Source organism: Lipotes vexillifer, unplaced genomic scaffold, assembly GCF_000442215.2.
Source record: "Lipotes vexillifer unplaced genomic scaffold, Lipotes_vexillifer_v1.1 scaffold415, whole genome shotgun sequence".
NCBI lineage: Eukaryota > Metazoa > Chordata > Mammalia > Artiodactyla > Lipotidae > Lipotes > Lipotes vexillifer.
In genome coordinates, this window is record NW_006774345.1 from 3,269,975 (window position 1) to 3,288,836 (window position 18,862).

Here is an 18,862-nt window from a genome sequence, read left to right on the forward strand (position 1 = left end):
GAACTCTGGACTAATTCCTCTCCTACAAGTTCCATCTAAGTGAATGGCCCCACCATTCACCTATTTGTTTAAGTCAAAAACCTTGGATCATAGACTCCTTTCTTTTCACTCATACCCTGTGTCTTTTTCATTAAATCCTGTCAGCTCTATTTCAGACGTATCCCAAATCTGATGATGTCTCAGCACCTCCAACACTGCCAGTCTAGTCTAAGCTATTCTCTCATACCTGAATAGCAGTAATTTCCTAACTGGTGTCCCTGCTTCCGCTCTTGCCTTGTTTCACCTTCTCCTTATCCCTGACCTATTTTCCACATAGTTGCCAAGTAATCCTTTTAAAGGTATAAAGCAAATCATAGCAGTCCCATCCTTAGAATCTTCCAGTGGTTCCCATTACCCCAGAACAAAATCTTAAAGTTCTTTTCATAGCCTGCAAAGACCTACATGGTATGGCATCTGGTTTCCTCTCTAGCCTCATCTTTACTTTCTCCAGCACTCATAGTGCTCTAGCCACACTGACATTCTTTCAATCCTCGGGAAAACCAAACTCATTCAAACTTCTGGGCCTTGCTTTTGTTTCTCTTGTTTATTAGAATACTGTTTACCCAAATATTCTCATAGCTCACTCCTGCACTTCATGTCTCTGCTTAAATGCAAGCTCCTCAGACCCTCCCAAACCTATACTACTTTCCATCACTCTGTCCTCTTACCCTAGGTTATTTTTCTTAATAGCCCTTCCCACCATCTTGAAGTGTTATCCAGTCACATCACATGCTCACTGTTTGTCTTCCCCCACTAAAAATGTAAGGACCACAGGATCATGAAGGAAGGGATTTTGCTTATTTTTTTTTCCACTGCTGTATCCAGTGTGCCTAGGACAATGCCTGGCATGCAGTAGTTCCTCAGTAAATAATTGTTGAATGAATAGTGGATAGATCACCATAGATGTACAATCATATGAACTTTTGAAAACTCAACTTTTAAAATTATGCTTCATTGAAAGTATCTTTATAAAACCTCATATTTCCGTGTCAAACTTTGTCTTCTAACTTTTCATTGTGCCCAAAGATTGAGATTCTCAAACATGTTCCTGAAGGTGATGAAACAGAGCAAGGCCTTCAATGGGAGCTTCAAGTTCTTAGGTATATTATTTGTTCATATGACTACTTTTTAAAAATTATATTTTAATATAACCACATTTGCTATATCTAGACAGTTAAGATTTTTCAACCTTGCTGCCTAATAGGTTTTTCAGCCTTATTTCATCCTTCTAATGCCAATCACTCTTTTATATAATGGATGCTAAAAAAAAGGGTAAACCAGATCTTAATATAGGTGTCAAGTTTGTAGTTTAAACTTTCTTAATAGCATAGAATATATTAAACCTTAGCTTCCAAAGGCAAATGTTAATTGAAATGAGGAAAAATAATCTTCCAAGGCTCTGTGTAGCGAACTTTTGTGAGGCTCCTCGCTGCAAGAGAAAAACTACTCTTGAAAATGACATCAGATCAGATTTTAAGAACATGAAGGATTTTGATTCTCTGATCTCTGAGAATGGTAGCATTGCAGCAGGAAGAGTAAATGGACAAATGTTTACCTTTATAAATATCAGCAAGTTCTAAGCACTGTACATCACACAATTAAAGAAATGCTCATGCATTTTGTGGAGCAATGTCTGTTTGCCTTTTTTTAACACATTATCATTGTGTTCTAGATTAGCTAATAGTCAGCTGGAAAAAGAAAAAGAAGAATTAATCCATCAGATAGAAGTTAACAAAGACCAGAATGGACCTGAAAGCACCATACCCGGTAGTATATTTTTTAACACTCATAGCATGTTAGATAACCCAAGTTTTTGAATTAGGGTTTGCCTTTCTTGTTTGTTCACACATTTCTGATAACTGTCTTCCTTTTATAAAATCAAATCCTTGATTTAAGTTTTTAAAGCTGTCTCTGTCTTCCACGAAACAATATTCCCATTGAGCCCTTTTGTCTGTAATATTGAGTAGCAAGTATTCAAGTGTCTTTCTCCTTGTATTCCATCTGGATGTTACAGATTTAACCATGATACAATGCTAAGTAATAAATATTAGGTCTGTTGCTTCCAGTTTCTCAATATAGGCCCTTTTAAGCCCTTTGAACATTTTCTTCTAAATGTTACTTTCATCTTGTTATTAATTTAAAAACTACATGTATATAAGTAAACATTGCCTATATCCTTTTTTTTCCTTTTACAAAGTAAAAAAGTCTATCCTTCTACCCTCTTCCATTTACATTCAGAAGTGATTACTAATCATTCCCCTGTTCCTGTGTGCATAGGTATGCACATATACACATATGTATGTAATGTATATGTATATGCGTGAACACACATACAGTGAATAGTTGATCCTCATTATTTGCAGATTCTGTATTTGCATATTCACCTACTCAGTAAATTTACTTGTAACCCCAAATCAGTACTGTGTGGTACTTTTGCAGACATACACACAGAGCAGTGAAAAATTTAAGTTCTATGATCCACACTTTCCTAGATGAGATTCAGCAAGGTGATGCTCTGCATTGTTTCAGCTCTCATACAAGGATGACCACAGGAGGAGACAACAGGGGGCACTGCTGCACAGGGCAGGAACCTCTGGTTCTGGGACCAGCTGGACTGGGTTTAAATTTCAGCTCTGATGCCTGTCATTAGGGCAGCCTCAGGAGTCACTTGATACTTCCGAACCTTGTTCTCTCCTGTATAACAAAGAAAATAAGACCTACCAGGATGAGTTGTTTCCAGGATTTAAGATTATGAAATCTATGTGAGATGTATGTGTATGTAGGTTTATTTTCCCTAAGAGCAGTGGTTCAGTATTCACTAATTCATTGTTCATGTTGACTTTATAGAACATAACTACTGCAAATAATAAGAATCGATTGTTTGTATGCATATTGTATTTGATAGCTTTTATGAAAATGCCAAATTCTGTTCCAAAGGGTTATACTAATTTATATCTAAACAGTTTTTGACTATTTCACATAGCTTTTCAATATCCTACCAAGTAGTCTTGTTGCTACTTTGTATTAAGGCTGTCATGTATGAGTCATTCCAGACACTGTGCTAAATGCTTTACAAGCGTTTTATAATTTAATTCTTATAGCCCTGAATTTTGAGTACCTCTGTCTCCATTCTACCTGTGTTAAACAGATTCAAAGCAGCTAGGAAGTGGCAGAGGCAGGATGAAGCCTAAATCTGTGAAACTCCAAAGCTCCTTGCCATTTCCTGCTATTGACCACTAGACTGCCTCCTCTCTTGGTGACTAGAAGTACATACATAAACCTCTCTTGATAACATCTCTTCCAGCAGCCAGCATGGTGTACTAAACCAGACACAGCATCAAAGAGCAGTTAATGCTGATGATGTTAGGCAAGTTCTCTTTCTAAACCTCAGTTTCCCGAGAGGGAATTTCTGAACCCTCATTTCCTCATCTTCTATTTAAAAATAAGGATATCTACCAAAGACTGTTAAGGCTCAAAATCAAACCAAAACTGTTTTGGAAATTTTAAAGCACTATTTAAGTATATGTGATCATTAAGCTAACTTTTGGAAAGTGCTATACATAATAATAATCACTTTTACTGCATAATTTCATTACCAATCTATGTAATATATAGCATCCCACTGATTAAGACAACTCAATATAGCATTCCAGTGATCAAAAATCAACTCTGTAAAAAAATCATTAGTACTTTCTGCAGAGGTGAGGGAAGCTTTGAAAAGTACGAGGAAAATATTTGTCTCCAACTTACAGTAATTGGAGGACCATTCCAAGTTCACCTTAATAGAATATGCTTCCTGTCCCATTCATGAAAATGTATTTGCTTACCATTATTTTCTCAAAATTCAGCATTATTTTAAAAATTTTACCCCTCAATGGATGTAAAATATGACCACATGACACATTATATGCAATTTAAAGAAAGTATGTTTCTAGCAAAGACGGCAATTAAAGCAAAAATACTATTGTCCATTGATTCTCATTATAAAATTAGAGATATGTTAACTCTGAGGGAAATCAATAAATTAAAGCCCTTGTGCTTTTTATGTTTTCCTACCAAAATATCAGGACTTATTCATCTTTGTGTTATCCATCCTGCCCAGCACATTTTTCACATAGTATTGGGTTGGCCCAAAAGTTCGTTCAGGTTTTTCTATAACATCTTACGGAAAAACCCAAACGAACTTTTTGGCCAACCCAATAATTACAGTAAATACGCACTGAAGTACACGGAATAGTCAAAGCGGTTGGGTAACAGGAGCATTTGGCCACCTTATGGTTGTAGCCCCTTCCCTAATAGTCTACTTATTCTAATGTTGTACTATTAGCACCTAACAAATTTTCTTGGTTCTAGAACTTTTCTCTGAAAATAATGGTTTCTTCCATGTAAAAAACCAACCTGGATCTATATGTCTAACAAACACCTAACATATGCCTCTTCTCTTTGTCTGCTTATGGAATTATAATACCTGATATAGAGGTAGCATACAGAATTCACAGCCTGAAAAGTGTTTCAACCATAAAAGACAACATTTTCCAGGCTCTAGTTTCATAAATTTCCTCCTTATCCTCTAAAATAAATGCTTTATCTTGAACTTATTCAGAGTGGGAAAAGCTTAGTCTAATTTTCACTTTTTTGGAGGCAGATCCTGATCAACTAAAGGAAAAGGTCAAAGATCTAGAGACACAGCTCAAAACCTCAGATCTAGAAAAGCAGCATTTGAAGGTAACTATTTTAATTATAGTATTATAAATGTTTTGTGAAAACAGCTGTTGAAAACTGTTTTTATGCTCACCATCTCTAAGTTTTAAGTATGTATCCTAAATATTCCTGGGATCACATTTTATACTTACATTTAACCTTGATATTACAAAGTTGATTATATTCATCTGACTGTATTAAAAATATTTATTAAAACAGAACCATCAAAAAATTGAGACAAATAGGATTAAAGAGTAAATTATTTTTAATTGTCACAAATATAGCTCATTATTTTAATGTTTTTCGAAGTTTTGGGTCACATTGGGAAGTGTCTTTTATTTCCTTTAGAAATTCTTTTCAGGAATAGTTCCCTTAAAGAAAGATATTTGATATGCTTTATCTCTTTAATAATCTGTAAACAGAAGAGCATAAATATGAAAATTAACTAGTGATCACTGGCTATTCTACATGGTCATTAAAGCTCAAATTGTTTCTTTACCAGATGCCTAACTTTTAGCCAGGCAGAAGCCCAACAGTTTACCTGATCATAAATATATTTATAACAAGTGACCATTATTCATTGAGAATTAGGTATTTGTAAAGAAAATACAAGTAAAGCCTAACCAAAGAATCTTAACCAAAATAACTTCAATGTTGTGAATAGCCAAGTTTTTTGATTGCCTCATTGAGAGTATCTTCATATTCTTTTGGAGAAAGATTAAATCCCCTCTGATTTAAGAGCTGATAAATTTTAGTCCAAGACCAGGACATAACTTAGAGAACAAATAATTTGACAGTTAACAAGTTAGTTACTTACACTATACAATGAAACCTTATTAATAAAATCTTAAGAAAATACTTCTGCCGTATATTTGACTATTCAGGTTACTTTGGCTTTCATGTTTGTAATTAACCTCTTTAGTTCACACCTAAAGAATGTATTTTTTCCTATATATACCTTTTAAAGATAATATGTTCTTATTAGGAGGAAATTAAAAAGCTGAAAAAAGAACTGGAAAATTTTGATCCTTCATTTTTTGAAGAAATCGAAGATCTGAAGTATAATTACAAAGAAGAAGTGAAAAAAAATATTCTCTTAGAAGAGAAGTTAAAAAAGCTTTCTGAACAATTTGGAGTTGAATTAACTAGTCCTGTTGCTGCTTCTGAACAGTTTGAAGATGAAGAGGAGGAAAATCCTGTTAATTTCCCATATACTAAGGGCCACCTCTAACTATAGTTTTATCTAACTGTTTATTAACTTTGTAAGTTAAAATTCCATCTGGAAGTTCCATCTGGAAATCAGGCAAGTCTCTGACCTACATGATTTCCTTCCCAATACCTTGTACCTTTACCTAAATTGGAATTTTTAGTAAATAAAATTATACAAAAATTTCAACGTATTAGAAAAGTGTATTTTTGAAGACTTTTAGGATAAGTTGTATCTGTCAAATAGGCAATGAGCTATGGTGAATTCCTATACATTCATAATGTTTTAAGTTTCTTAAACATTTAAAACTGGGGTTTTATATATACTTTTGTATTCTCAAATTATTATATGTGTGTGTGTGTGTATATATATAGATAAAAATACATTATGAAGTTGAGCCATAAGTTTTCTTAAATGTCTAGCACTATTATATTCAGCTTAAACTATTTAATTTTTAAAGTAAATGGTCCAGAATTGTTGGTTTGTCTTTTATGCTACTACCCATGTATAATGGACTGAATCTAACCTTTGTACAAACTGGGCAGCTTACTATTATATTTTAAATTCCAGAGGTTAAAACTCACTTGCTGTTTCTCAATAAAATTTTGAATAGATATTTGCAGGTGGGAAATTCATTTCTTCAAATGCTAGAAGACATGATGCTACATTAGACACTGAACAATAAATAGAAACAGATATTTTTACCTTCTAAACATGGCAGAATATTCAATATTGAAATATAATAACAAAGAAGCTGGTTTTTAATTGCATTTCCAGTTTATACATTGAGTATTATATCTTTGAGCCTACCAAATTTCTGATTATCTATTTTTGAAAAGTGATTAAATAAACACTTAGCATCAAAGGCATACACATAATTGTTCAGATTCATGTTGATAATAACTGGTTTTGAATTCATATAGGTATCTGGGATTGGCCAGCATAAACCAAGATGATGGCGATGGACCTGAAAAGAAAAAAAGGGCATTAGCTTTTAGCCTGTATTATCTTCATTCACTTACAAATCTTTTGAGTGCCTACTATCTCCCAGGCACTATTTAAGGCTCCATGTCATCTTACCCTTTTTTTTTTCATAGCTGTTCTCCTGACATATTACATATTTACTTGCTTATTGTCTATCTTCCCCATTAGAATGTAAGCTTCATGAAGGCAGAGACATTGTTTTGTTGACTCTATTTCCAGCACCTGGGAACATGCCAGGAACATAATCAGGGGCTCCATAAAAATGTAATGAATAATAGAGTCTATTACTGAGTGTAGAAGTTAGCCAATTGAAAAATGTGGGCGGAAGGCATTCTAACCAAAAGAAATATCGTGTGATAGAATCGTGTTTTTGCTCTGGTTGCATTTAGTTAAGAACATATACAGCGTGGGTGTGTTTGGGAGATGGGGGTAAAGAGTTCTGGAAATTTTAGCAGGGGCCAGATCGTGAAAAATCTTCATGTCACTGAACACTTTCATGCAGGGAAGTAGTATTCTCATTCATTTGTGAAGCATGGACAGGACAGGGATAAGACTGAAAGATAACGCTGAGGAGGGTGACAAAATAATTCAAGCATGGATCTTGTTTTAAATTAAAATCAACAGCCAATTGGTTGGTAAGAAGTACACAGATGCAACAGATGAGAATCTTTTAGAACTGATAATTGGATGTAGGAAGTGATGGAGAGAGGGGTTAAAAATGATATCTAAGTTTTTGGCTTCAGTGAATTGTTTGGAGTTGGGGTTGGTCCAAACTGGACTAGGGTCCAGCTTTGAACATTACAAACTAGAACCTATGTGAAATCAAAAAGACAAGTCCAGGAGACAGAAAGGGTGCAAAGGGTAAAAGAATTCATTCTGTATATATTAACTGTCACCTTGGCACTCTTTTAACTCAACGAATTCTATAATCAGGTACCTTTGAGAAATGCTGCGTTAAACTAAGTTATTAGTACAGATGTCTTAGAGAACACTAATGTTCAACATGAATTTCCAAGAAGGCAATGCATAGTATGCAGGGTTTTCCGGACATTTTCATCACTTTAATTCTGAAGCACATCTAGAAGAACCAACGCCCCAAAGAATATATACATTTTGGGAAACACAACTTTATCATATAAAGATGGTGGCACGTGAGATGAAGAAATTAAATTACTACATATCAGAATTACTGCAATTTGTAGAGCATTTTAGTGCCACTTCTACTTTAAGAACGTAAAATGACATAATCCCACTAATTATTTTCTGCCATTACCTTGATTAAACAGCCATCACTGCAGTGCCACACTATTCCTTCAATTTTACCCTCTCTGCAACCTTCAAACCAGGACAACAGATCATTATGCTTCAAAGTAGGTAGATTTCTTATTTGAAATGCTCCATGTGGTATAAGAAGATGTAATGGATGCTTCTTGCTTCCTAACCCTAAAATTGTAAAACTTTGCCATTAGCCATACAGAAGTTTCAAAAAGAATGAGGAAATTTCTCCCTCCAAATTAAAAAAAGCCTCTAAAACACTGAGGAATAAATTTACCAAAAAGTTTAATTCCTTGAAGAGAGACAAGTGCCCTCACTCAAAAGTCGGCACCTTATCCCATTAAATCTAAATTCCACCTTTGTGTGCTCTATACCAGGAATTGGCAAACGATGACCTTCAACTAAATCCAGCCAGGTGCCTGTTTTTATAAATTGTTTCAATGGAACACAGCCAACCCATTCATTTAAGTACTACTCTCTATGGCCTGTTTCAGGGATATGGCCCCCAAATCCTAAATATTTACTGTCTAGCCTTTTATAGAAAAGTCCACCAACTGCTGCTCTACACCATTAGCCACATTCAACTATCATTCAGTATTTACCAAACAGCCATGCTGTATCTGATAACTTGTATAATTACTGTCTTAGATTCTTTTCATCTGCCAATTAGTCTGCTTCTGATCCCTATATACGATTTTGCTATTCCAGCTTTAATGACCTTGGGTCTGTCTTCATCCCTGGGTTAACAATACTCCATAGTGCCCTCAGGACTTGTACTCAAATCATCATGGTGTATATTCTAATGCTTGATATGCTATTCATTGCTAATTCTTTTATTTACTTTACTCCTAGCTGTTAATTAATGCTAAACTAATTACCTAGCCATGAAAAGCAACCTAAGTGCCCATCAATAGATGAATGGATAAAGATATGGGGTGTGTGTACATACACATATGCATACATACACACACACACACACACACACACAATGGAATATTACTCAGCCATAAAAAAAGAATGAAATCCTGCCAATTGCAACAACATGGATAGACCTAAAGGATATTATGCTAAATGAAAGAAGAAAAAGACAAATACTGTGTGATTTCACTTATATATGGAATCTAAAAACCAAAACAAATAACTCAAGTTTATTAGTCATTTCTTTAGTGTGTATTTTTTTTCAGTTGAACCTAGGAAGTTTTCTTTAAAAGTGACTACTGTAACTAAACAAAAAAAAAGGCTTTACTCACCATATGGGTTTCCATTAATATTCGTTCCTATAAGCTCCAGTGTTTGTTCTAACAGATCTGAGAGTGGCACTGCACTAATTTCCAAAAGACCAGGATCATCAGAATGATGCCTCAGTACCAGGGCGATTTCAAATTCATAATTTACTACAGAGGAATGCCAGCAATACTGTTTGTTGTTTTTCTCCACTGGTACCCAACCTATCATTTAAAGAAAGAAGTGTTTTTTATTGCACTGTTTTTCTTTGGATTAAGACCTAAGGTAATTTTAATTTTTGTTGCAAATTTTCTGTATTTTCTGGATGTTCTATCACACACAGGTATCACTTTTAACATCAGTGGAAATGTTAGCAGTTTTACTACTTTGTAAATCATAATCTTTTTCTTTAATCATAAGGTCTCATTCTTGATTCTGCTGAGGAATTAACCTGTTTGATTATTCACTTCAGAGCACTCAGCATTCTTTTAATAGAAAATTCACATTTTCAATAAATATTGAGCACCATTCTAAGACACAGCACCAAAACCTTTTTTTAAATTAAGTTTTCTCTCTACCTTCTCTCCAGTTTCAGGGACGACAGACAGATGCAAGTGTTCCGCAATTTACTGTATTGTTCCAGTATTTATTGAACAATTTATTGATTCTACATTTATCGAATGTTACTGCTATTCCCTTCCTAACTACTGATGGCAGATTAGGCTTCTTTGTTGTGGAGAATTCCTTACCAAAAAAAAAAAGACAAACTAGGGCATAAACACTATTATGACCGTCACATCTTTGGCATTCATTATTCACCCAGATTACTATAATAACCTCTTTGCTGATCTACTATCTCCCTTGTAATTCGATTTCAAGAATTTAAATTTAGTTCTGCTGTAGCTCCGCTTAATAATCATCTTCAGGATAAACTTCAAACTTCTTCAGATGGAATATAAACCCCTTTAAGATCTGAGCCCATTCCACACCTCCAGCCTCTACTTTTATAGCTTCAAGTGTCATACACTCTAAACATTCCAGCCACAATAAGGTGTTATTTAAAATTTCTCAAAGACTCCATGATCTCTCCCCTTCGTGGGAGTTTGCCTAAGCTGACCTTCTCCCTTCCCTCGCCAACTAACTTCCTGGTTCTTAAGCTTCAGTTTCAATGTCCACTCTCCTTAGAAGCCTCCTCTAACCACCACAGGTTGAACTAGGAGTTCTTCCTCTTTTCTCCAATTGTACCCTGTGTATTATTTCCTTTTAGTTCTTAAATCATACTATTATTGGTAGATTTTTCCTACTGTCTAAAAGATCATCAAGGATAAAGGTTCTGATCCTCCTCACTTTTGCATTACTAGAATCAAAGAGTACTTTGCACATTATAGGTTCTTTTAATCTGGAGTTATCCTTCTACTCAGCACACTTCTGCAAAATTTTCCCATCTCCAGAAAAACTACTGTGAGACACCTATTTTCACCTCCCTTCGAGACAGTCTTCTAAGATCTTTGCAAAAAATATATACATATTGTTATCCCCAGTCTAAAAAGTCAAAGGCTTAATTTCAGATTAGAACATACCGTCATCCTGACAACACTTCAAGGCTATTCCCACACTCAATGCTTTATTAATCTTCACAGACTACAGGTAGTAAACTGTCCACCTGAGAAAAGATTCTAAACTTGAAAGGACGTTCTTGATATGAAACATCTTTGGTATCGTTAAACTTAAATTAGACTTAGAAAATTTGTGCTATACAGATAAATACCATGAAGAACCATATTAAAATTAAGTTCTGTAATTTCCAATTGAATGTATAATAATACCAGGAATGTGTCCATTTTCATCAGGTATTGGATTCCCATTTAATTGTTCTATTTCCTTCGCTGGTATCCAGCACTCTGGAACAGGTTTGAAGTCCTCCTCAACATTCCAAAAAAATTCTAAAAGAGTTAAATAATCTTATGTGTGGCGATACTTTAAAAAATATATATATAACACTGAACAAATTCAAAGTGGGAACAGCTAATGAACCCCATAATGTCAGGTATCATATAATTAGTCTCCATTCACTCCACCACTATGTGTCTACTTCTCAGGGTTAAGGTACTAACACTTTAAATTTTCAATTTTGAATCCACCACTATCTGTAACAGCAGTAACAGTCTAACTAAAGCAACCAATGTTCCAGCATGTGTGATTTATGGTAAATTTTTTTTTTTTTTTTTTTTTTTTTGCGGTATGTGGGCCTCTCACTGTTGTGCCCTCTCCTGTTTGCAGAGCACAGGCTCCAGACACGCAGGCTCAGTGGCCATGGCTCACGGGCCCAGCCACTCTGCGGCATGTGGGATCTTCCCAGAATGGGGCACGAACCCGTGTCCCCTGAATCGGCAGGCGGACTCTCAACCACTGCGCCACCAGGGAAGCCCTATGGTAAATTTTTAATGCACTATGAATATAAATATATAAAGATTATATGTATGAATGAGTGGATATATAACAACAAATGTATATATCTACTTATATAATATTTAGAGGTATCTACTGTAATAATTAAAAATATTAATAATCCTTTGAGATTTGTGCCTGATTTATAAAATTACCTATTTGTCTCTTAGGTAGACAAAACCAAAATGTGTCACTCATTATATATATGTGTGTGTGTGTGTATATATATATATATATATATATATATATACACACACACACACATAATAATTTGTAGGTTTTAATAAAATGGACGTGCTACAATGAAGAGTCACAGAAGAGTTAGGAAAATATTTTGAAATATTTTTCAAGAATATGCTTTTACATATAAAGATATTCAATTATAATTTTTTCTTTTCCCAAAGTGCTTAAATTGTAAAGAAGCATATAATATAAAGAACACCATAGCAAGAAATAAGCCAAAAATTTCAACTTAAATCATGAAAAGCTTTAAAAAAAAAGAAAAAAAAGGACCCACTAACCTTTAGAGTTTTGTTTTGAATGTAGAAAATTTTTAAACCTTTTCTCAGCTAGTTTGTTAGGTTTTCTATCTAGCCGAGCCCAAAGGTATGGCTGACCTAAAAAATAATGAAAGGAAAAAAAAAGTTTAAGAGGCAAACAAAATTTATCTTGAAAGACATTTCCGTATAAAATTTTTCAATAAACAGTAGGAGTCATCTCCTCTAAGAGAAGCAACCCAGAAGACAAAGGGAGATAAGCAGTATAACAGACATCCTACCTAACCGTACCTGATGTATAAGACTTAAGTCTTTGGTTAGAGAGTGATGGGGATGAGATAAAAAGCAAATGTGACTCTTTCATAAGGACATTCCACAGCCATATTTTATTAGAAACTAGCAATTGTGAGAAACCGAAGCTACCTCTATACTAAATGGAAACATAACCAGAAAATTGTATTCACACTTTCCCTGAAACCGAACTATGTGCTATGAGGGTTAATTCCCAAAAATGTGGAGTGAGACTAAACTGTTTTGCATGGCTCTGACCCCTGGGGTCAAGGCACTGAACATTGATTAATAGCAATGCTTTACAGTCAGGGATCTGAGAAGTTTCAGGGCCGGTGCCAGCACTCTTTATTGACAAGTGAGGCTAATGAGTTGCACCTGGTCTCAGCGAGACTCCTGGAGGGCTGATGTTGAGGCTGGTTACTTAGCAGGAAGATACCTTCATGGCCAGCAAAATATAAAAATCCCCAGCTGAGACTCCATTTCAGATTCCCAGTTTCTGAGGTGTTCCCTGCCTATATCAGTGGTGGTCCCTGCTTTAAGAAAGTGTGTCCTGCCTGGATTTGTCAGGAAGGTGGGGGAGGAGTCAGGGCGGGGGACCATAGAAGCTTTCACCTGGTCTCACCAGATGCTTTGCTGTGAGAGAGTCTTTGGTTGTGACGCACATCCTTTTAATGCCTTTGCTGCATTGCCTATCCTTTACCTGTAATAAACTGTGAATCTGCAAGCACTGTCACTCTGGATTCTGTAAGTTTTCTTTAGCAATCCAATCTTGTTTAACTGCTACCATTATACATGATTACACATATGATGCACACTGAAGTTTCTTAATATAAGTCTAAAAAAATCTTTCAGTTTCTTCAAATATATAAATCAGAGATTTATCTTAAAAATTATTGATTAAAGTTTGGTTTAGGCACTATATATTACTGATTAGCTATACCAATAAATAATATGAAGAACCAGATTAAAACTACACTGTCATTTCTGTTGAATGGACCTTTTGTTCTTTTCACAATAAACATAAAAGAATGCATTGCACTCACACCCATTAAGATGGCTACTATCAAAAAAAAACCAGAAAGAAACAAGTGTTGGTGAGGATATGGAGAAGCTGGAACCCTTCTGAAGTCCTGCTAGGAATGTAAATAGTGCAGCTGCTACAGAAAACAGTATGACAGTTCCTAAAAAAATTTTAAAAAGAATTAGTATATGATCCAGCAATTCCATTTTTTGATACATACCCCAAAGAACTGAAAGCAGGGACTCAGATATCTGTACACCATGTTCATAGCACCACTGTTCCCAACAGCCAACAGATGGAAGCATCCCGAGTACACACTGATGGATGAATGGTATATACACACAATTATGTAGTATATACAAACTTGTGGTATATACACACAATGAAATATTATTCATCCTTTTATAAAGGAAGGAAATTCTGACATGTACTACAACATGGATGACTCTTGAGAACAATATGCTAAGTGAAATAAGCCAGCCACAAAAAGACAACTACTGTTAAGACTCCACTTATATGAGTTACCTAGAGTAGTCAAAACCCTAGAGACAAAGTAGAATGGTGTCTGGAAGAAGGTGGGGATGCTGAGTTGTTTAATGGGTAGGAAGTTTCAGTTTTGCAAGATGAAAAGAGTTCTGGAGATGGATGTGTCGATAGCAGCACAATGATGAGAACTGTACACACCACTGAACTGTACACTTAAAAATGGTTAACATGGTAAATTTTATGTCATATGTATTTTATCACAATTAAACATGAAAAAAGATGCACTTCAGAAGAGATTTCCTGATATAAAGAATGTGTTCAATATGCATTTAACTGTTCTATTTCTCTTGCTGGAATTGAGAGGTAATTTCACTATCCAGAAAAAAAATCACAAAGATTATTTCTCTCTTTTCAATGCATTTTTTCCCTTAACATAGCTGACAATTTCTATTTGAGTTTAAAGTACATTAAAATGAAATAAATTAGAGACATTGCCAATAGTAATAAAAACAATGGAATCAGCACTGGGACCAGTGGAATAACAAGCTTTAGGGTCAGATAAACCCTATTACCAGTTGAGCCTTCATTAATTATATGGTCTCGAACAAATTATTTATGTTCTCTGAGCTTCAGTTTCCCTTTCTGTGAAATGGAGAGGCTTATTGTGCAAATTAGAGATAACATATATAAAGCATTTATCATACTGTCTGGCCCTTAATGGGTATTAAGTAAATATTAGTTATCTTTCCTTCTTCCCCCAAAAGAAAGATACAATGATATAATAAATAAGTATAATGTACCAATTGTGATTTTATTATTTTCCTATTACACTTAAGTTTCCAAGGGTTTATGAAGAGCAATGCCCCATTTCAGATATATACAGTTTAAGTGACTAAGAAAAATAAGTAATATTTGTAGTACAGTTTTATAATTACCTTTGTAAGTAGTAACATAACAACATGTTCCATCCACTTTTTCTGTTGGAATTGCACTGTGTATATCTGCATCTAATGCCTTGTGACTTATAGTTTCAGTTGCCAAAACTTTAAATGGCTTAAAAAGGAGAAAGAGAAAACTGGTTTAAGATAAATAGCCTCTATGCCTTCGCACACACTCTTACCTTGAAGTTCTTAATTTCACTAGTTCGAAGGGATGATCACCAGTTTATCCTTCAAAATATTTCTCCTGTGACATTCTTACAAATCACCCACTCTCCTTCTATGCTATCATAGCAATACATGTTTTTCCACACAGATTTGTAATCAGAGTCGACTTGAAAAACACAGGTTTGAACTGCATGAGACCACTTCTATGCAGATTTTTTTTTTCAATAGTAAATACTGCAGTACTACACATTCAAGGTTGGTTGAATCCTGGATGCAGAACCCTGGTTATGGAGGAAACTCGAATATGAGGGCCAACCACAAATTATACTCGGATTTTCCACTGCTGTAGGATCCAAGCCCCTAACCCTGGCATTGCTCATGGGTCAACTGTATTCACATGTTTCTTTATCTACCATAATAAGCTTGACAACAGGAACCATGTCCTATGCAGAGCTGCATCCCTAGCACAGGTGTTATGTGTGTTCAGTCATTTACTTGACAATTATTTGCTAAATGCCTCCTATGGGTTAAGTATTGTCCTCAGCACTGGGGACCTGCCTTTAGCGGAAGGTTCATTTTAAGGAGGGAGATGATAACAGCAACAAAATGTATAGTACAATGTTAGCTATGATAAGTGCTGAGGAGAAAAACAAATGGGGACCCTTTCAGCTTTATCAGTAGTGAACTGTTTGCATATTTAACTTACGGTTTTTCTACTGTCAGGAAGACAAGCCAAGAGTATCAAGAATGGAGGAAAAGACAGTTTCTAGGATTCCTACCAACTTTTTATCTGTAATTTATTTTCATTTATGAGAAAAGACTATGCCACTGTTTTATAATCTAAATTATCTGAAGTAATACTCACCTTACATAATATGAAAAAACACTACAGTATAAACATACTGGTATGATAGGTTTAAGACTAATAAATGAAGTACTGTTTCAGAGTCTGTTTCAGCGTCTGTTTCAGTGTTTTTAAGATAAAGCTGAATGGCTAGGGATTTATCAGTAACATAACATTGGTATCAGAGGATATCAATTTAACCTGTGGCAGTAGGACCAAGGTTTGGCCCAATAGCTCTCCTCGTGTGTGTATGTGTTTAAATTTATCAAAGATTCTAGGGAGGAGGTGACTTTATGGAGTTCTTGATGAGGACAAATATCCCTTCCATAAGAATGAATTACCTACCACTCCATGCTACTGACATGTCCAAAGGACAGCATAAGACACCAAGGGGTACGCAAAGTTCTCCTTCTCTGTCACTTAAGTCTTTAAACTCTGACTGGAAACAAGGCATGTGTGTATAAAAAGTAATAGCTAGTATCAACTGAGTGGTCCTCTACAATTTCTTGGTAGGGGAAATCACCAGGATACGTAAGCTGATGAAAGATTTCATACAGAAGTTCTGATTCCAAATTTTTAAAATCCTGGAAGTGATCCAGGTAGAGTGCGTAGCCTGAGCATAGAGACAAGATTGTGCTTGCTATGTTCACAAGATGAAACAGACTTTGCTAGAACAGATGTCACTTTAAGTAGGCACCTCTGTCACAAACACACATGGCATTTTTCACTACACTGAGCTCAGGCACCTCATTGTGGGCCTAACAGGCACTTTACGACTGGGCCTGATTAATGAGAATCCTTGAATTGCAATTAAGAATTTGAATGCTATGCTATAAACAACACTATAAGCTATACTTGACTGCAGAGGGACAAGAGAAGGGGCTTATTTTCCTGGTGGAGAGTGCTTTTACAAACTACTCCCCTCCCACCTGCAACATACAAAGTTGAGAATCACAGCTAGAGCGAACCACTGTTCAGGATGCCATTGTTTCGTATGAATTAAGTTTGTTAGGGCTTAAAAAATAAAAGCTTGACAACTACTGCTACAGATATTTAGTAGTAACTGCAGGGTTTTGACTAGGAAAGAATAATGATGGTCATTCTCAGCGGCAAGAAAGAACAATAGTGCAATAAGGGCGTAAAATATTAAGAACTATAATAGCGGTGGCAACGAGATGTTATAAGGTAAAAAGCATCAAGGTAAATGGAAAGCTGGCATGAAATGACGCCAGGGTTTATCCAGTGCCTACCATGTGTCAGGTCCTAAAAACTGGGACTAGAAATAACACAGCAGTCCTGGCCTTAAAAGTCTTTTAGCCTGGGAGACAAGAAGGCCAGTGTGAACGATGTTAACGGGAAGTGGAGGTGGAGTCAAATGCACATGCTGATTCTGTATGATGAGTTGAAGCACCCAACCGATAAGTGGTCATTTTGCTATCAAGGACTTTACTATGTATTAAAGAGTTATCCTGATACAGGATCATTCACCAGTATTTATTAAGGGCCCTCTCCATTTGTAAAACACGTTGCTGCGAGAATAGAAAACCTTGAGATGGAAACACCAAAATTAGAATCAAGTAGTTAATTACTGGTAACAATACACGAGGTCTGATCTTTAGTGACCTATTTAGGTTAGTTGTCAACACTGTCATCGGTTCCCTGGTTTGAACAGGTGAAGCAAGTCTTCTAAAATCTCCACTTTGACACCACACTCGTGAAAAGTAGGAAAGCTTGTTTTGCAGTGACTATACGACTACTTAAGGGATTTTCCTCAAAAGGTGGTAACCTAAGAAGAAAGGAACATTATTTAAGATGCGGGTTTTCAATTTCCATGCGATGGCAAGTTTGAATTGCCGGATCAGAAAAATTCTCCCGCAGATTCCCTCCCTTGCAACTAAGAAGGTACAAGAACCTGGAGCTCGGGGCGGAGAAGACCCGTACCCTAGACCGCCCCAGCGAAACCTGCAAACCGCCCCCGCCCCTAGTCTGCAGGGCGGCTCCACCGCGCCTGGGAGCCCTCTCCGAGTTCAAACGCAGCCCGCGCCGCGGGGAGCAGCCCACCCGCGGCCGCCCCGCGGGCCCCGCGCTCCCCGCGCTCCTCGGTACCTGATGCTCTCTTTTGGTGGAAGGCTCCTCTTTCACCTCCGTCACAAACACACACGGCATTTTCCGCTGCACCGAGCCCAGGCGCCTCATGGTGGGTCCACAGGCAGTGCGAGTGGAAAGCGCGCTTACGAACAGCGCCGGGTCCGTACCAGGACAACATCCACAGCAGTCAGCCGAGTTGCTCAAGCCACGAACATTCCGCGCGCTGGCCCAACGGCCGCGCTCCCGCGTCACACGGCACAGAGGTGGGCCGGGACGCACGCCCGGAAACGGCTTCCTGGCCGCGGAGCCTTCTGGGAGTTGTAGTGCGGAAGCAAAAGGTACCTCCGTGTGTGCTCTCGCGAGTGTCCCTCAGGGTTGTGATGACCTTGAAAACACAAAGATCCGTTTCTGGTGTGTGTGTATTAGTAGCCGATGATATTTATGAAAATTAAATGCTATCAAGTGATAAGTAATGAGTCATTTTAGGTGGCGATTTAACACCATTTTGATGAAACCGATTTGCCTGTTCCCTTTCATATGTTCCTGGGAGAAGCACTGTAGGAGCTTAGAAATATCCGGAGACATCTCAAGGCGAAATGAAAAGTAATTACCCTGGAAAAATGTTAGAAAATGCTACAATTAAAACATCTA

At 36.4% G+C, this 18,862-nt stretch overlaps 2 protein-coding genes across 2 annotated transcripts in view; one reads left to right on the plus strand and one right to left on the minus strand.

Annotated features, from left to right (window-relative positions):
* Positions 1-6,143, plus strand: part of CEP290 (centrosomal protein 290) — a 99,074-nt gene extending 92,931 nt beyond the window's left edge. The window contains exons 50-53 of the mRNA XM_007449121.1: positions 1,066-1,139; positions 1,712-1,806; positions 4,685-4,764; positions 5,726-6,143. Of these exons, the coding sequence (XP_007449183.1) occupies positions 1,066-1,139; positions 1,712-1,806; positions 4,685-4,764; positions 5,726-5,971 (495 nt within the window). The 3' untranslated portion in view covers positions 5,972-6,143. The remainder of the gene's footprint in view (positions 1-1,065; positions 1,140-1,711; positions 1,807-4,684; positions 4,765-5,725) is intronic.
* Positions 6,144-6,380: 237 nt separating this feature from the next.
* Positions 6,381-18,455, minus strand: RLIG1 (RNA 5'-phosphate and 3'-OH ligase 1). Its single transcript, XM_007449120.1, has 7 exons — positions 18,230-18,455; positions 15,109-15,226; positions 12,400-12,495; positions 11,257-11,373; positions 9,457-9,654; positions 8,205-8,374; positions 6,381-6,914 (listed from the first exon to the last, which is right to left on the minus strand). The coding sequence occupies exons 1-7, from the start codon at positions 18,317-18,319 to the stop codon at positions 6,726-6,728; spliced, it is 978 nt and encodes a 325-aa protein (XP_007449182.1). The 5' UTR covers positions 18,320-18,455; the 3' UTR covers positions 6,381-6,725.
* Between the last annotated feature and the right edge of the window lie 407 nt (positions 18,456-18,862).

Coding starts and splice junctions, on each gene's coding strand:
- RLIG1 (XM_007449120.1), bottom strand. CDS start 18,319: ATGAGGCGCCTGGGCTCGGTGCAGCGGAAAATGCCGTGTGTGTTTGTG. Junction 15,227..18,229: donor CCACCAAAAGAGAGCATCAG/GTACCGAGGAGC, acceptor CTCCTTTTTAAG/CCATTTAAAGTTTTGGCAAC. Junction 12,496..15,108: donor TTATGTTACTACTTACAAAG/GTAATTATAAAA, acceptor ATTATTTTTTAG/GTCAGCCATACCTTTGGGCT.